The sequence below is a fragment of the Pyrus communis genome, chromosome 11 (assembly GCF_963583255.1).
Source record: "Pyrus communis chromosome 11, drPyrComm1.1, whole genome shotgun sequence".
In the NCBI taxonomy this organism is placed as follows: Eukaryota; Viridiplantae; Streptophyta; class Magnoliopsida; order Rosales; family Rosaceae; genus Pyrus; species Pyrus communis.
In genome coordinates, this window is record NC_084813.1 from 26,454,311 (window position 1) to 26,469,565 (window position 15,255).

General features: G+C 35.9%; 2 protein-coding genes and 1 long non-coding RNA gene across 6 annotated transcripts; 1 reads left to right on the forward strand and 2 right to left on the reverse strand.

Annotated features, from left to right (window-relative positions):
* Nucleotides 1-908: 908 nt before the first annotated feature.
* LOC137749272 (uncharacterized) lies at nucleotides 909-1,718 on the reverse strand. Its single transcript, XM_068489375.1, has one exon. The coding sequence runs from the start codon at nucleotides 1,666-1,668 to the stop codon at nucleotides 1,282-1,284; it is 387 nt and encodes a 128-aa protein (XP_068345476.1). The 5' UTR covers nucleotides 1,669-1,718; the 3' UTR covers nucleotides 909-1,281.
* A 3,699-nt stretch (nucleotides 1,719-5,417) lies between these two features.
* On the forward strand, nucleotides 5,418-6,144 carry LOC137707545 (uncharacterized). The gene is made up of 2 exons (XR_011064714.1): nucleotides 5,418-5,843; nucleotides 5,935-6,144. It is a non-coding gene; the product is annotated as an uncharacterized lncRNA (long non-coding RNA).
* Nucleotides 6,145-6,437: 293 nt separating this feature from the next.
* On the reverse strand, nucleotides 6,438-9,051 carry LOC137707544 (squamosa promoter-binding-like protein 13A). 4 transcript variants are annotated; one of them, XM_068446433.1, is made up of 4 exons: nucleotides 8,826-9,051; nucleotides 8,200-8,546; nucleotides 7,520-7,656; nucleotides 6,438-7,140 (listed from the first exon to the last, which is right to left on the reverse strand). In XM_068446433.1, the coding sequence occupies exons 2-4, from the start codon at nucleotides 8,529-8,531 to the stop codon at nucleotides 6,605-6,607; spliced, it is 1,005 nt and encodes a 334-aa protein (XP_068302534.1). In that variant the 5' UTR covers nucleotides 8,532-8,546; nucleotides 8,826-9,051; the 3' UTR covers nucleotides 6,438-6,604. The 4 variants fall into 4 exon arrangements, with proteins under 4 accessions (XP_068302534.1, XP_068302531.1, XP_068302532.1 ...); XM_068446430.1 differs by having other exon boundaries at nucleotides 8,200-8,543; nucleotides 8,826-9,050; XM_068446431.1 differs by having other exon boundaries at nucleotides 8,821-9,050.
* Between the last annotated feature and the right edge of the window lie 6,204 nt (nucleotides 9,052-15,255).

Consider the following 15,255-nt stretch of genomic DNA (forward strand, 5'->3'; position numbering starts at 1 on the left):
AGACAAAGGTGTAAATATGCAAATTCAAAACCTCAAGGTGCATCGTGAGAATTTAAACCTCATGGCTTATTTTGAAAATCATAGCCTCGCACTTGATTTCTCCTTACTATACATAAGAGTGGAGCGCCAAGAAAGAGGAAGCGTTATCATTATACGAAAATGAAGTAGCGGCTAGCATGTTAAGATCAACCACTTGGAGAACGTGAAGGCCTCACACTTGAAGAGTGGAAGAAGTAGGTAGGACTAGCTAACACGTCCAACTCATAAGAGCAACTCTAGCCCATACAAATCTACTGAGCACCAAGGGAGCCCAACTCCTTCCCAGTCCCGAATTGACCGGCCCAACCATTGGGTTATGTGACATCACGCTGATATCAGCTACTATTAGGAGTGACGCAATGATCAAATTGACCAAAATAAAAACCAAGGACCGAGAAAAGATTTTATTCCTCAAATTGTATGGGTAGGATCCACACCCTAAAGAGTACAGAGAGAATAATATAGGATTCTTAATTTCACTTTAGAAAGAAAAAGCAAAAGTAAGGAAAACAAATCATTACGATGTTTCATTTTCATCTATTAACTTTTCAACTAAGAATTTTAAAACTTCAATAAAAAAATTCTGTCGAGCTCCAGATTTTTCATTTTCATGCATAAGTTTTCATGAAATAATTCAGATATGTCCTAATTTCCTAATAAGCTTTTCAATTCTAGTATGAATGAAAGTCTAGTTCCTTTTTCTATTTATTTAGTTCGTGGTTAACGTATATAAAGCATAAACTTTCATATTTTTGTTGCCATGCATTATTCGAAAATGTACGATGATTTAGGATTTGAAACCTCCAACATACTGAAGAAAGTATACACTACTTTTATTTATTTATTCTACAGTTGATCAATCTAGGAATTAGAATTTGACTAAATCGACATCATTAATCACCAAATTCAAAATTATACACAGCACTCATCTAAATTTGGGCTGTGCATATAGTTTGATTACGTGCCGTGTGATGAAGACTGTGATAACTAGTTAATTAATCATGCATGCATGCAGTACTGACTCAGTTTTATGCCATGCTCCTAAGTAGCTTTTAAATTTAGTGATACACATATTTTTAAACAAATGAAAAGCACGTACATACGGTCTTGATTCGATCTCTCTACACAAATCATAAATCATGTTTATGGATTTTTATTACGAGATCGAACTTAAGGTAATTATACATATTGCGTGAGGGATCGTACGGGTATTGGTAACTTCTTGATTATTCCTCCTTGTGATCAAGAGTTGATCCGTTCGAGCTTGAAACGTTCTTGAACCGAGGAAATATAGCTGGCAGCCTTCATATCGACACTCTCGTCACCTGCGCCGTAGTGATCAAACTGCTGCTTAATGAGACTGTTTTTGGCATGATGATCTGTAGCGTCTGAAGGAACAATAAACGAAACCTTCTGCTTAGGCTGAGCTGCTGCAATCACATAATCCTGGCCGTGAACCATAAACCCGGAGTAAGCCGGCGAAGGAGTAGCCTGGCTCGGCTTAACCTTGCTGCTGGCCATGGCCATGCTAGTATATTGCATACTTGTTGTCGAATTAGGTTTTGCAGCTCGGTAGAACGGCATCAACTTGCCTTTCATGAAACCTCTGCGTTTGCGATTCGACTCCATTAGTCGTATTCTGACTCCTTGTTGCTATGTAGCTCTATCAAATGTGTTAGAGAAAGTATCTATGTTGTAGTGCAACGACTGAGGGGTCTGTATATATAACATTTTTCGGTGGGGTAAACATTGTTTTTCCTTTTTTATGTTGGAAAAAGTTGCTGATCAAGTTGAAATGAGTGCAGATAGACATGATCGATTAGGAAGTATATATCGTGGTCCTTCTACTAAATATCTGGAAGAATCATCTTTAATTATGTAATTGTTTCATTCCTTCCGATGTATGGATCAATACTAATCAGTTAACAAATACTTTATAAGATATGAGAATTTTCTCTTTAATTATTGTCAAATATCAAAGAGACGGACTAATAGTCCAACACAATATCATCCACAACTTATCCATATGCTAGCTCAGTCGAGATTCGGTTTTATCATAAAACTTCCCGGTACAATTAGAATAACACCATGTATTATCTATTGCAATTTGTATTGTCAATTTTCCAACGTTAGATTAATTTCAACAATTATACTTCTAGAACCAAAAATTATTGTTTGATTAATTGTATCCTTCACATTGGTTGGGGAGTTTAGGCAGCTTGGCAAGAGATAGGCTGCACAGTAATAAACTAATGAGTAAGCGTTAGAATATATAAAGAGAACAGAATCACTTGGAAACTAATTAATCAAGAACTTATAGAGAGAGGCCACATATTGTCCTACAGTTAAATGTGCCATTTTAGAGAATTAAGCAAGAATTATACGCTTCTCCCACTAGCTAACTTATTGCTATTAGTCTATGTTAAGGACATGTTTTTGATAGTGTATTAATTAGATGATTAATTTGCATATCCTGATGATTCACCAAGTTTTAAAAATAAGTTTTTTAATCAACATTTCGTTGCTTGATCCATGAGGATAACCACATAGGTTATACGTAAGTCTCCAAAAAGAAAATTTGCTCGAAAGAATAATGATCGATCGTGCATGTGTTGCAGATCAATTTTCAAGAAACTGACCATGGAAAATATCATGCAACTGATCATCCTCGTCATCTTTTACAGATTTACAGAGAGAATATATTTATATTAGTATATAGTGGTAGCTAGCAGGCACTAGACAGTATCTCATGCTTCTTGTTTGTGTACTTGGGTCGTTCAACGAGGCATATGGTGCAAGAGAAGTAGAGAGCAAGCATAATTTCATGAAAAAGAAAAAGGAAAAAAAAATCCTAGGCTGTCAAACTTGCAGGGGGCATATATTTGGTGGGATAAGAACGGTGTCTTTTTCAAAGTACACCATCACCCTCGATCTATCCACTTTCATCAAATATATGATGAGATTCAGATTTCTTTGCTTTTCATATAGCAAATATAGAGAATTAAAACTCAGACACGTGATATATATACACACATACATGATCTTAATTATACGTACTAAAGTATGAAGATAAATAAAAAGAAAACTAATGAAAATGGTTTGAAAACTTTGAGTTTTAACGATAAGGACAAAATAAAGGGTAAAGTGAATAGTGCCAGTATTGACTTTTTAGTGTAAAAATGTGGGTTTTCATTAAAATGAACAGTATCATGAGCTTTTTGTTAAAGTTACTTAATATAAATTGTATATATACGAGCCCCTACTTAACAAGAATTTCGTTCTATTGTAGCAAAATCAGAATAAAGATATGAGCATTGTAGTAAAGACCATGTATTCACCATATACGTACAAAAAGATGTACTATCTCTATTTACAGTGGTGAAGCCACACTAAGTGCTGATTTGGTATTGCTGTATTTTGAAAAAAAACTACTTCTGTTGTATTGTGAGAATAAGCTCATTTTTGCTGCTTCATGCTTTCAACTTATTTTCATCCAAAACTATGAAAATAAGCTGTTTTTAAGTGTTTACGAAACACCTTTTTGAGCTCAGCTTTTTTTAATACCCATTTTTTTTTGTAAAAACATTTCAATACCAAACCAATACTAAAACCCCTACGTCCTCCCCCAACCCACACTAGATCCTGACTCCGCCCATTCCTATGTAGTTGTATTTTGGAGGTTAATGAAAGAGAAAGAGGAGAATCTGATCTTATGATGTATACTTTAGGATACGATGGATCAAGCTGTGGTTAAGGTACTTGTAGAATGGGGATGCTTTGCTTTACTCTGACATGTGCTATCTATATGATAAAAGCTTCCACATTTCTCAACTTTTAATTTCGCGGATAAGATATTCTATTTCGACCCGATTGATAAGTCTCCTATTGCTTTCCCTCTCTATATACAAGTTGATTTATCACTGCTTGTTGGAATTCTTGTATATTTTCCATGTTTGCTTTGTTTTGCTATCTTCTCTTCTTCTTCCAAAAAGAAAAATTACGTACTAATAATGTACGGCCTTCCTCCCTCCCAGTCTTTGACTCTTACTATGTTCTCGTTGCGAATTTTGAAATTTTTTATGCATAAAGTGATCAAATATATTCAGGAACTGATAAATTAGCGTAATTGCGTTGCATCCATAACTTTTGTGCTCGTGGGTTTTCTAAACAGTGATGAGAGACTTTGAACTTGGGATATAGCGAATTGAAGAAAAATACTGTATCCATCAGAGTAATTCACCACTTACAGTACTTTTACAGTAGTTGTCTCAATTCGAAGCCGATTGTAACAGAAAACAAAATTTCTAAAGAAATTGAACCAAAATTTATAAATTAAGCTAATTTATGAATGATTACCTTAACATGAGAACAGAGATTTCTTTTGCACTGTATGGAATTCTCAATCGTTAAGCAATTCAACTGTCCCAATTCAAAGGCCATAACAACGTGAAATGTCCCCAAGATAGGATCTCATATTAATTTACTCAAAATCTTCTATATTAGCATGGAAGCGAGAAAAAACTTGATTAGGGGTGTCCACCAACTACGATGTTATTCAAAAGGCACCTTTCTCAAAGCATGAAAACCATATAATTTCATTTTTACTTGACTCACGATGGCCTTACCAGTGTTTGTGTTTGGCTCATACACTCGTGAGTAATTATGAGTCGTGTTGACAACAATTGAAGACCATGCGAATGCTTTCAGCTGTGGCAAGGAAGTCGTCGTTCAAGAAAAGACATGATCACTACCACAAAGAAAGTTGGAAGCATGTCTTGACTTTGTGGGTTGCAAAGTCGGTTGCATGCAATTGTGCAAGCTTTCTCTTTATGCATTAAATTTCATGGAGAGAAAAGGGTTGCATGCTAGGTAGGCTACGTGTTGAATATGCCATGTGAACTCAAGACTTTTTGGTCTTGATTGTTGGCATAGTTGCCAGTGTATGCCTATAACTAGCATGCAATATTTGTGCATCAGGGTATGCTTGTCGAGTGACAGGGTAAGCATCAGAGAGGCATCCAAGGGGGAGAGCATTCGGCTCTCCCATGGGAAATGTTGAACATGGGTTGAGAGAAAATCAAGAGAACTAGAGTGAAAAGATCTTCTAGTGAAAGAACTCTTGTGGTAGAGTGAGGCTCTTGAAAAAATTTTGTGAGTGGGTGTACAAGGGATTCGGGATTGGGTTATGTTGATTTAACTCATGTGTAATTTGTACTGTTATTCTCATGGTGAAGAGCAATATGTCTCTGGAGACATAGGTAGGTTTTTGCCAAACTTCATAAATTTCTCAATGTCTTTAATTATTGTATTTTATTCTATTTAACTATGAATGATTTGGTGAGGTTGTAATTTAAATCTCGATTCCGCACAGGCTAACAGGCCAAGGCATAACACTTACCAGTGTGAGAATTACTCAAATTAGACAACACTAAATTTCCCTCTGTAAGCAAAGCTGACTAAGGGAGAGTCCATTTTGTCAGAGTTTTGGGCTTTCTCCCTTTTCCCTTAGTTTTCGGCCTTTTGTAATGAAAATGCTGAAGCACAAAGTGTTCCACAGAGGAAAAAGGCCACAACAAGATGTCTGTAGATACACAGGATGGGTCCGATGGGAGGTCTGTACATGTGTACACATTATGTGTAACTTGAAGACACATATCACATATGAAGTGCAGTGAACTGAAGATGATATTGGCATGGCTCAATCAGATTAAATGATCCGATCAATTAACCATGGAGATGATCACTTGATACCCAAGTCTCTTAAAGGCTGAGCTCAACGTGAAAATTTTTTGGATGTAATTGAGGTTATATGTTTCTCTCTTTTTCGTCACATGATCACGCGTGATAGAATTCGGCTATTATTTTAATTTGATCGTGTTTTTTTGTTTTTCTCAGAATTTATTCAAACAAGTAATGATTAATTTGGCTATAGTTGGGATCGTTTGGCAGCAATTGCTTTTCAGACGTCATTCAAGGTGATGGCTTAGTTTCAAGTCAGTAACTCTTTGAATTCCTGCCTCAACCATGGGATGATATTGCTTTTCCATAATAAAAGAGGAAACTGTAGCGGGATATCATGGAAATATAACTTCGGCACTACATTTTTGCTCTTTTTGATACTCTTTATTTTCGTCATTTGATGTATTCAATTTAAATTTCAAAAATAAACACAGTGTTCATATTAAAGAGCGTGGTAACATTCAAGGAATAAATATGCCATTCCGCTCGGGTTAGACAAAAGGAGTACATCGAAAATTCCGAATACCATCAACCTTCACTCTACAGAGTTTGATTTATATATGTATGTAATCAAGCACAAATCAAACTAACTTTTCATCTCCTCGTTTGGAATTCAAATGGAGGGAACAAAAATCTTCGTTTCCATAGAACACAAATAATTCAAACCAAATAATTTTTGTTTCCACAAAACACAAATACTTCAAAGCAATCAAATGGTTGGGGAGTCTTCTACAGTTGACTTCTCCCAGATTATTAATCAACATCAAAGAAACTAGTAAAGTACCAAAAACACAAGCTACTCCAATAAAATTGGAAGCATTTGCACTCAGTTGTTCGAAAAGCCATCAGGCCCCGGAAGAAACATCATTTCTGGAATTACAGTCCTGTCCTCCTCATCATGTGAGCATGAGAATTCAGAGAAACCACGGTTCATCTGAAGTCTCGCGTCAAGGATCTGACCTGGATGAGTAGTGGTGACAGGGGACTGAGCCAAGTGGTTTAGGCCAGTAACTGGATTTTGTGTTGGATGTGATGACAGAAGATAGAGAGCACAACCCCTTGTGCTTTTTGGCGAGGCAGCAGCAGTTATTGGAAGCGGCTGCTGCTGGCACATGAAAGCTTGAGGGGCTGCTCGGTTGCCTGCGGTGGCTTTAGGGTCACTTGCTTGCAAGAAAAGAAAAGGTTCGTGTCCTGCTCCGTTGAAGGAATTGGGAGGCTTTGGCTCGTCAGTAGCACGCAGCCACTGGTGGTGGTGGTTGGAACACATGGATTCTGCTCCTCTTTTGTCCTCCACAGGCCACATACATCTCACATTAGTTGTTGCACATACTTGTGGATTACTAAATTGCAGGATTCTGGGACCTGAATGTTAGTTAAGAAATGGAGAGGCATAAATAACAATCCCACGAGGCAATGATCAATAATAATGATTACCAAACGAATGAAAAAAATAACGATTCTTTGTGCACGATGTCTCAGTGGATATCGTATGGGATAATGTCATAAATGTATCGATAACTTGTCGATAAATGATGCCAATAATCTGTTCTTTTATAAGAACGGTGTGTCAGTTCTCTCAAAGATAAATGTACTATCTCAAGTCTCAATTCCTTTTTGTTCACAATTTAGCAAAATAAATCCAATTCTGAAAGTATCTATCAAAACTGAAGACAGCAAAAAAAAACATAGTTAACCAGTCCTAATTAAACAATTCAAGTGATTTGTTTCATGGACTCCATACCCTTGTAGGTGGAGAAGAAGTCGTGGGAACTGAAATAGAAGGATTCCGGTTTAGGTTTCCGCCGGCGCTGGTTGTGTCCATTGAGACGTTTTCTGCAGCTCTTCTTCCCCTCGTCAAACTCCACCAGAGAATGGACTCTACAATCACATCTAAATACTGTGACTCAAACTGAAAAAAACGGTAGCTTCTTTCTTAATCAATTTTCCAAAAAACCTAGCAGACAATATATATAAAACAATGAAAAAGCATACGAGAATTCATTTTAGAAAGATACCTCATCACATAGCTAGCTTTAAGCCTTGAACCTCACTCAGTGAATTATTCTCGTTTGAGACTGCTTTTCTTAAAAGCACTTCTAAATAAGTGTCATTGTTACAAACATGTAGAAACTTTTATTAAAAATCCAATACTTTTCCAGAAAGTATGTCTACGACAGCTTTTAATTTTTTTCTCACATGCAATCAGAGTTTTTCAAATTTTTTTCTCATGTAGTTAGGGTTTTTAAATTTAAAAAATGTGCTTTTAGCCATGACAAAAGTAATCTAAAACATGCCCTGAAAATGTAATCTAAAACATTCCCTTGCTATCAAATTTAAATAAAACAATTAGACTGTATTTTTTACCAAAAACAATTAATTAAGCATGGTGAACTAAATATATATATATATATATATATGCACCTGCTGCACTGCTGGCAGAATCGTTTCTGTTCTCCCTTGACGACGACAACAGGGGTCTTGGAGTGGAGCTCGCAGACTCTGTGCCGCCGATGATATTCCCGACAACGGCTGAGGTCCGCCCTGCAACCGTCGACCAAGCATAGAACTTTCAGATGATCACTTCCATTGTTACTGCCATTAATCCTTCTCGACGATGAGAGCTTTATTGGATCCTCCTGCAATTTCTTGAAATCCAATCCTAGAGATTCAGCTGGTCGATTCTTCATCTGGGGTTGTGAGATGCTGGACCCCACCAGAGCATCAAGGTCGCTGTCCTTGAAGTCCCACTCCATTGCCGCTCTGATCTGCTGGAAAAAAAAATCAGAGGAATTAAATTCCAAGAAATTGGGTTGAGTTTTGAGGATACTTAGCGCTAATGAACTACGATTATTCTTCTCCCTCCAATACAAGGAGGGTCAAAGGATTCGTTGCAAAGTGAAAAACCCAGGTTGGAATTATATAAATTTAATCCCCTCCACTAAAAGACTCAGAGGGAACATAAATTATAAATTCCCCCATTATCACCAACTTTTATTGTTTAAACACTAGAAATAGCGAAGATAAATCAAACGAGGACCACACCAGACCCAAAAAATCAAGGGAGGACCAGCTGAGGCAGGGAGTTTTTGGCTTGTTTTTGCTTCTATTTTTCTGTTTGTCCCTTGTTTATCGCCCAGTTTGAAGCTTTTTTAAATTTTTAGGAGTGCAAATAAATACTTAGTTTAACGAACAAAAGTTGTATAATATTGAAGATAATTCGAGGGAAAGGAATGGTAGCGAAAGAGACAGTATCTTATTGCTTTTCAGTTCAGTGGCAAATTTTATAATGATCAACATGGAGAATAGAATAGTGTTACTGGTGTGAAATTCCCCCGAAAACTAGAAAGTTTTGTGTACTCAAACACTTGTTATGTGACGTATCGTTTTATGATTATATAGTTATATATAATATTGTGTTACGAGTATATTGAAAAATCTATTATTGAAAACTTGTATTCAAATTAAAATTTAATAATGCTTTTTATACTCATAAAATGAAACACGTTAGATACAGAACACACTTGTATTAGCTAGTGTGTATTAACAATGTTGTTATATTATGTGTCTAAGCAACATTTCTCTGTAAATCATACAAGCGTGTGGTTTTACTCGAAAATAAAATTAAAATTTTTGTTATAAAATCGCACACATATACTACTAGTTAATGAAAACTATTATAATATCCGTCCTGCTTAGTGGTAGCCTCGCAAACCCAGAAAATAAAACATCAGCATCCATATTATAATCATAAAAATTTCAGCATCTACGCATGTTCCACGAGTATGACCAGGCTCCATTTGATTTCTACTTTTCTTTTCAAAGAGAAGTAAAGTTTATGTCTTTTGCACCCAAAAAAAGAAAAAAAAAGTTTGTCTTTTATTTTTTTTGTATTTTTTTTTTAAAAAAGGATAAAGTTTATGTCTCTTATTTTTTTTATTTTAATTTTCTTATTATATGAGAAGTAAGATATATGTTTCCCTAATAATTAGGTGTAACTTTTTTCATATCAATAAAATTCCTATAAAAAAAATATAAAAATGTTAATGTCCGCTTAGGAATTAGGTTATCCAATTCATGAAGATAAGAATGAGTACTTAAACACTTAATTAAACTAATTACTAGTGATGAAAGTCACTGTCCAGTGGTCACTCCCACATCTTTAATTCAATCTTTTTTATGTAACGGGGCCCACCACTAGTATTAGGATAATACTTCGGTGCTATTAGGAGTGGATGGGGATTGTCTACCCTCCACTTATCATCCCTTTACCATCCCCTCCTATTTGAGTGATCACGTTTAAGTTACGTCAATATTTTATATTGATTTTTTTTATAGAGATAATAAAATAAAAGACAATATGAATATAAAATATTGACATGACTTAATCATAACCACTTAAATAAGAAGATGTTAAGTAGAGGCCAGACAATCCCCATTAGGAGTAGGACTCATTTTTTCCTTCATCCATTCATAATTTCATATTCATGGTTTGGTGGTGGGTCAATTGATTAATTAGTGGCTCATTAAAGACAACCGCAGGTCTATTATACAAATATTTGTCAACTGTCATTAGAAAAAATAAAAAAGTTTTTTGTCTTGAGAATCCGTCGAATATGTTTTATGTATTTTTCTTTGATTACGTTTGAAATAATCACAAAGATATATACAACGGAAGATTTATTATAATCTCCCTTACATCTTATGCTCCTACAGTAATTTTCCTAGCATAACAGTGATGTTAATAAATATATAGTTCAAATAAATATATGTGTGCGTGTATATAAAATGTTTACTCATGACCAAGGTGATCATTAGATTTGATATTAAATAATATAGATGTGTTTTTCGTGTTTATAATTTCAATTTTCAATATTAAATTCAAGAATCAGTAATCTTGAATTTAAGTAAATAAGAGAACGAGACTCATGCTCTCTCTATATATATTCCCTTTAGTGTGAAGATCAGTCCTGCAATAGCTTAAAATTTGTATTGCTACACCTGCTTGATGCCTTGAAGGAGTCGACGAATTTAAAATCTCGTTCGTTGTAATAAGGTGATGGAACTAAAACAAAACAATAATGATGCGTTTGTTGAATCGGACTGTCTCGGACTGGTATATTCCCTTTAGTGAAGCGTTTGGTGCATTGTCAGACTAAAATGTAGGATAATGAAAAAAGTAATGTCACCAATTTCTCTTCGTAATTATACATCGTATATTATAAGTCATAACCTTTGTTGCTGAACAACTTTAAAGTAATTTTCATACAAGTATTTCCAAGATAAATAAAAATAGAGGAATTAGAATTCTCTGCTTCGAATGATTAACTCATGGAATCATGCCATGCGAGGGAGATTAAACCTGACATTATGTCATTAACAACTTTCGTATGATTACCCATGAAAAAGGAAAGGCAGAATTCAAGCAAGGGGGTCATTCAACAGGTTCAACTATTAAGCTTTTACAATAAAGAAATTTGAAGAGAAAACTGACAGCAGCCAAACACGGGCATATGATCCATATGCTTAGGAGTCAAGACTATGATTCGGCCCCAGTCTCAGCAAATGAAGCATCAGTTGCAGAAGTCTGGGCTTCTAATAGCTTCGCTTGGCGTTCTGCATGTTCTCTTTCACACTGAGTGATTCCCATTATAATATCAAGCATGGTATCTATTGTGCCAAAGAACACAAGCGGTGCTAAAGATTTCCTATTTACCCCCACTGGAATTGCTAACAAAGCCCTTGCTACGGAGAAAACCCAAGTGCCCATTGCGCTGCAGATAGCCATGCACATCATCATTCAACTACACTTTAAGCAAGCACATAAATCAGAATAAACTTAAACGGGAAAGACTTTATCTACGATGCCAAAGAGAAGTACGGCCTGTGAACCATAAAGTGAAATTTGCCATGCTCTAATGAAGTTAAGTGATGTATTGCTGGTTTAGCCAGATTTTTCTGATAAACACATAATTTCTCTCTTTCGTGTAACGGCATGGGTCAATGAGACAATTAAAACAATTAAACTGAGTAGAAACATCTGTAGGATTGCGAATCATAAAATTGTGGAAGAAAACATCACAGAAACTTTGTATGGAGTCCAATGAGTCAATAACTAATATTGACGGGAGCAAAAACATGCTTGAATTACTTGCACAAGTTTTAGTAGACAGGTCTAAATTCTCCATGATAGCTAGAAGTCACTATGGTCAAATGTACAAGTATCTTGGTTTATAACAAAATCTTAAAGTTCAACACGAAATTGGTGATCTCCTAGCTCCACGGGGATTTGTTAATATCAATTTGTTTGATATTCCTTTTGATAGGTGAACTCCAATATGTATAAAATTATAATGATTAAACTGTCCAAGATATGCATAGCTTAAGGGTATCTGAATAACAAAGAAAAACTTTTGGATCAAAATAATAGAACATCTATGGTGATGTGCAACAAGCAGAACCTTCCAATGCAATAAATCCGTTGATGAAAGCTTCAGAAAACGATTACTCACAAAATTTTCCAAAGAGAAGCTTCCAATATGTTAAATATTCACTAGAAAACAAGTGGCACCTTCAAGGGCTGAAGAAATGGTTTTCTTTCTAGGTCTGGAGCTGAAGAAACGGTTACAAAGCTCGGAAAGGATCAAGTATGAGCAGAACAGGTAGAGAGGCTTCTTCTTAAATCTTAGCTCATAGCATAATTGTTCAACACATCCAATCCAACTAGATACCCCGTCATTGCCAATACAATACCAGTCATCTTGGACATGATACATCCCTTATCCACTACTAAGATCTCCATATAAGGGTGAATTTCTCACACATTCCACTAGAAGAACCACAAAAATTGAAAACATCCATAAGCTGCGAATGGATTCCCGAATGTCAAGTTCTTAATAAGTATATCCAAAAAACAAGTTGCAGTCAATGACCCACTGTTGTTCTCCTAAATTTGATAATTATGAATGTTGGATTATAGTTAATCACCAAAAACCCTAAAGAAACTCAAAAATCCCATTGAAATGCATAAACAAAACCGAAAGGAATGAACAAAAAGCAATTGAATTTGGAAAATTAAAAAAGTACCCATTGAAATGCAAGGCAAATGAAGCTCACCTGATCAGACCATCGCCAGCGATACAGGTCCGTCGTCGATTGTTTATATGTTGGATGGCTACGAGGTGGTGCGACAAGGAAGGAGAAGGGAAAGGGCGAGGGTGCGAAGGGACGTGGAGCAAGTTGCAGTTGCTGTGGTTGATGTGCGAAGGTGCGAATGAGAAGGGAGATGACGGGATTAGAGGGCAGCTTAGCAATCCTCTCCGAATCGGGGGGTCTCGCTAAGAGCTGTTAGCGAGGGACTCTGTGAAATCTCGTTCTCGGATTTCATTGTTATAATCTACGTATTTGTATTATTGAGATTTTATATTATTTTTCGAGAATTTATATTAGTTTATTTGAAATTAGATTTCAATTAAACTAGTTACGAAGAGTGAAGTTTGGAAAATTATTATTTACTCGTTGGCCTTTTGAGGTCACAAGTAATGTTTTCGAATAGGTCTCAAAGCCACGAGCGCATAGGCGAAAGCCGTCTGCGAGTCTGGATTATAACGGTATAGTTACTAACGTTTGAAGTTGTGAAACTATAGATTGTGGGAAATATTTTAATTTCCACTTAGAGGGTAAAAGGCCCAAATTTATATTTGGGTTAAGGGAACCAGCCAAGAAGAGTTAAAAAAAAGGCGAAAAGGGGGGGGGAGAAGAAAGAGACCTCCCCCTCCCGTCCGTACACATGAGCCCCCACCCGAGCAAATTTCGGCAATTTTTGCAATCTTTTCCGTTGAACAACCACCATTAACTACCTGCAATCTCTTCCACTACCTCCCTTCTACCTTTCTCGCCCAAGATTGAAGGGTTTTGGGTCCAAAACCATGTAAAAACCATGCGGGTGACCCATGGAGTTTTGACGGCGATTCCGCCGTTCCGATGAGTTTCACCACCCACTACCACCCTTAGTCAACTCCCCTTGGACCTAGGAACAAGACCCAACAGGTTGTAGGGCGTTGGAACACCAAGGAAGTCGAATTAAAGAACACCCACATTAGGGTTCCGGCGGTTCATGGTCAGTTTGGGGTGTTTTCCGGTCAAATTGGCCTTGGCCACAGGTATAAAATTTACTCTACTTGTTGAGATCTTCATTCTTGTGAAATTTGAGAATTTTTGGAAAAAGTCGAATTTTCTGATATGTAACATTTGATTTATGAAATGTTGTTGGTTGAGTATATTTTCGTTATCGTCCGCCACTTGAATATTCTAACAATTGACGATCTTACCATTGAATTGACACCAAATTTTAGTATGCTATTGTAGATATTGTTTACGAACCTTAGGGAATTACTAGTGAAAATCTAATGGGCCTATATTGGTTAGATAACGACTTGAATATATGAAATATGATTATTATCTTAAATTCTTATTTAGTATCATTTGTGAATATGAATTGGTCTTATAATTATGATTTCTATTAAAATGTGAATTTTATATATTTAGCCATAGACCTATGCTAATTAACTATGATTTGGCTTGTGTAGTGATGATGTTGTGATATATATGTGTTTGATTAACTTTTTAATAATGTGAATGATAATTATGTTGAATGTTATGACAGTTATGAGATCTAAATATTGTTTGATAATTATTTGGTTATGCTTGCCAACTGAATACTTATTTGAACTTGGCACTATTACCTAGCATGTGATGGAGATGGAAGTTAGGAGATGAGTTAGGTACTTTATTAGATTTTTAGTAGAAATAATAATTAAGGGAATTCCTTGTGTTGTGCTCCATCTGACAAGATGCTGGTTGATATGTGGAATCGATAGCATGTATGTGTTTAATTATGTTTAATGTGTGATGATGAGATTGCACCACGTAGTTGCGGTACATGGATGGTCATGCTTGGTATATCCGTGATGGGGGACCATACGCATTTTAGAGGTGATGATGATTAGTTGTACATGGTACATTTTTAGGCAATCGTATTTGGTTTGGTTCCGTTGAGTGGTCCGGAATCCTTACTCTTGTTCATTCCGTAAGGTGATCTTAGAATCTTGAATTCGAGTGGATGAGAATTACCCACAATAGATATTGTGAAAATGAATTAGAATTACCATGTTTATTACTCATAATCCAAGTGGGGAATTATATGGAGTCCTTGGTTAATTCGTGAAATGTTTTGTTATCGCATTGCTTGATGAACGTAATTAAATGCTAGGATTGTACATCTTGATTCACGAATTGATTAATTGACGTGTTTGTGGAGTGACGTTCGATATGAGTGTTGTTATTATGATTATTTTAGTTGATTAATATTTCTGGAGAATAATGTTGTGCTTTGTTAATTCTTTAATATGTTACACGCTATGAAGTGTGATTTTATGTGGGAACATGATGATTTATGTGATGGATGAAGTGGAAATGTTA

Bases quoted from the DNA above. Each gene is read 5' to 3' on its own strand.
- LOC137749272 (XM_068489375.1), bottom strand. From the start codon at position 1,668: ATGGAGTCGAATCGCAAACGCAGAGGTTTCATGAAAGGCAAGTTGATG.
- LOC137707544 (XM_068446433.1), bottom strand. From the start codon at position 8,531: ATGGAGTGGGACTTCAAGGACAGCGACCTTGATGCTCTGGTGGGGTCC. The intron at 7,657-8,199 runs GTGCATATATAT...ATGTGATTGTAG, and splicing joins TTCTGCCAGCAGTGCAGCAG to AGTCCATTCTCTGGTGGAGT. The intron at 7,141-7,519 runs GTATGGAGTCCA...ACTAACATTCAG, and splicing joins CTTCTTCTCCACCTACAAGG to GTCCCAGAATCCTGCAATTT.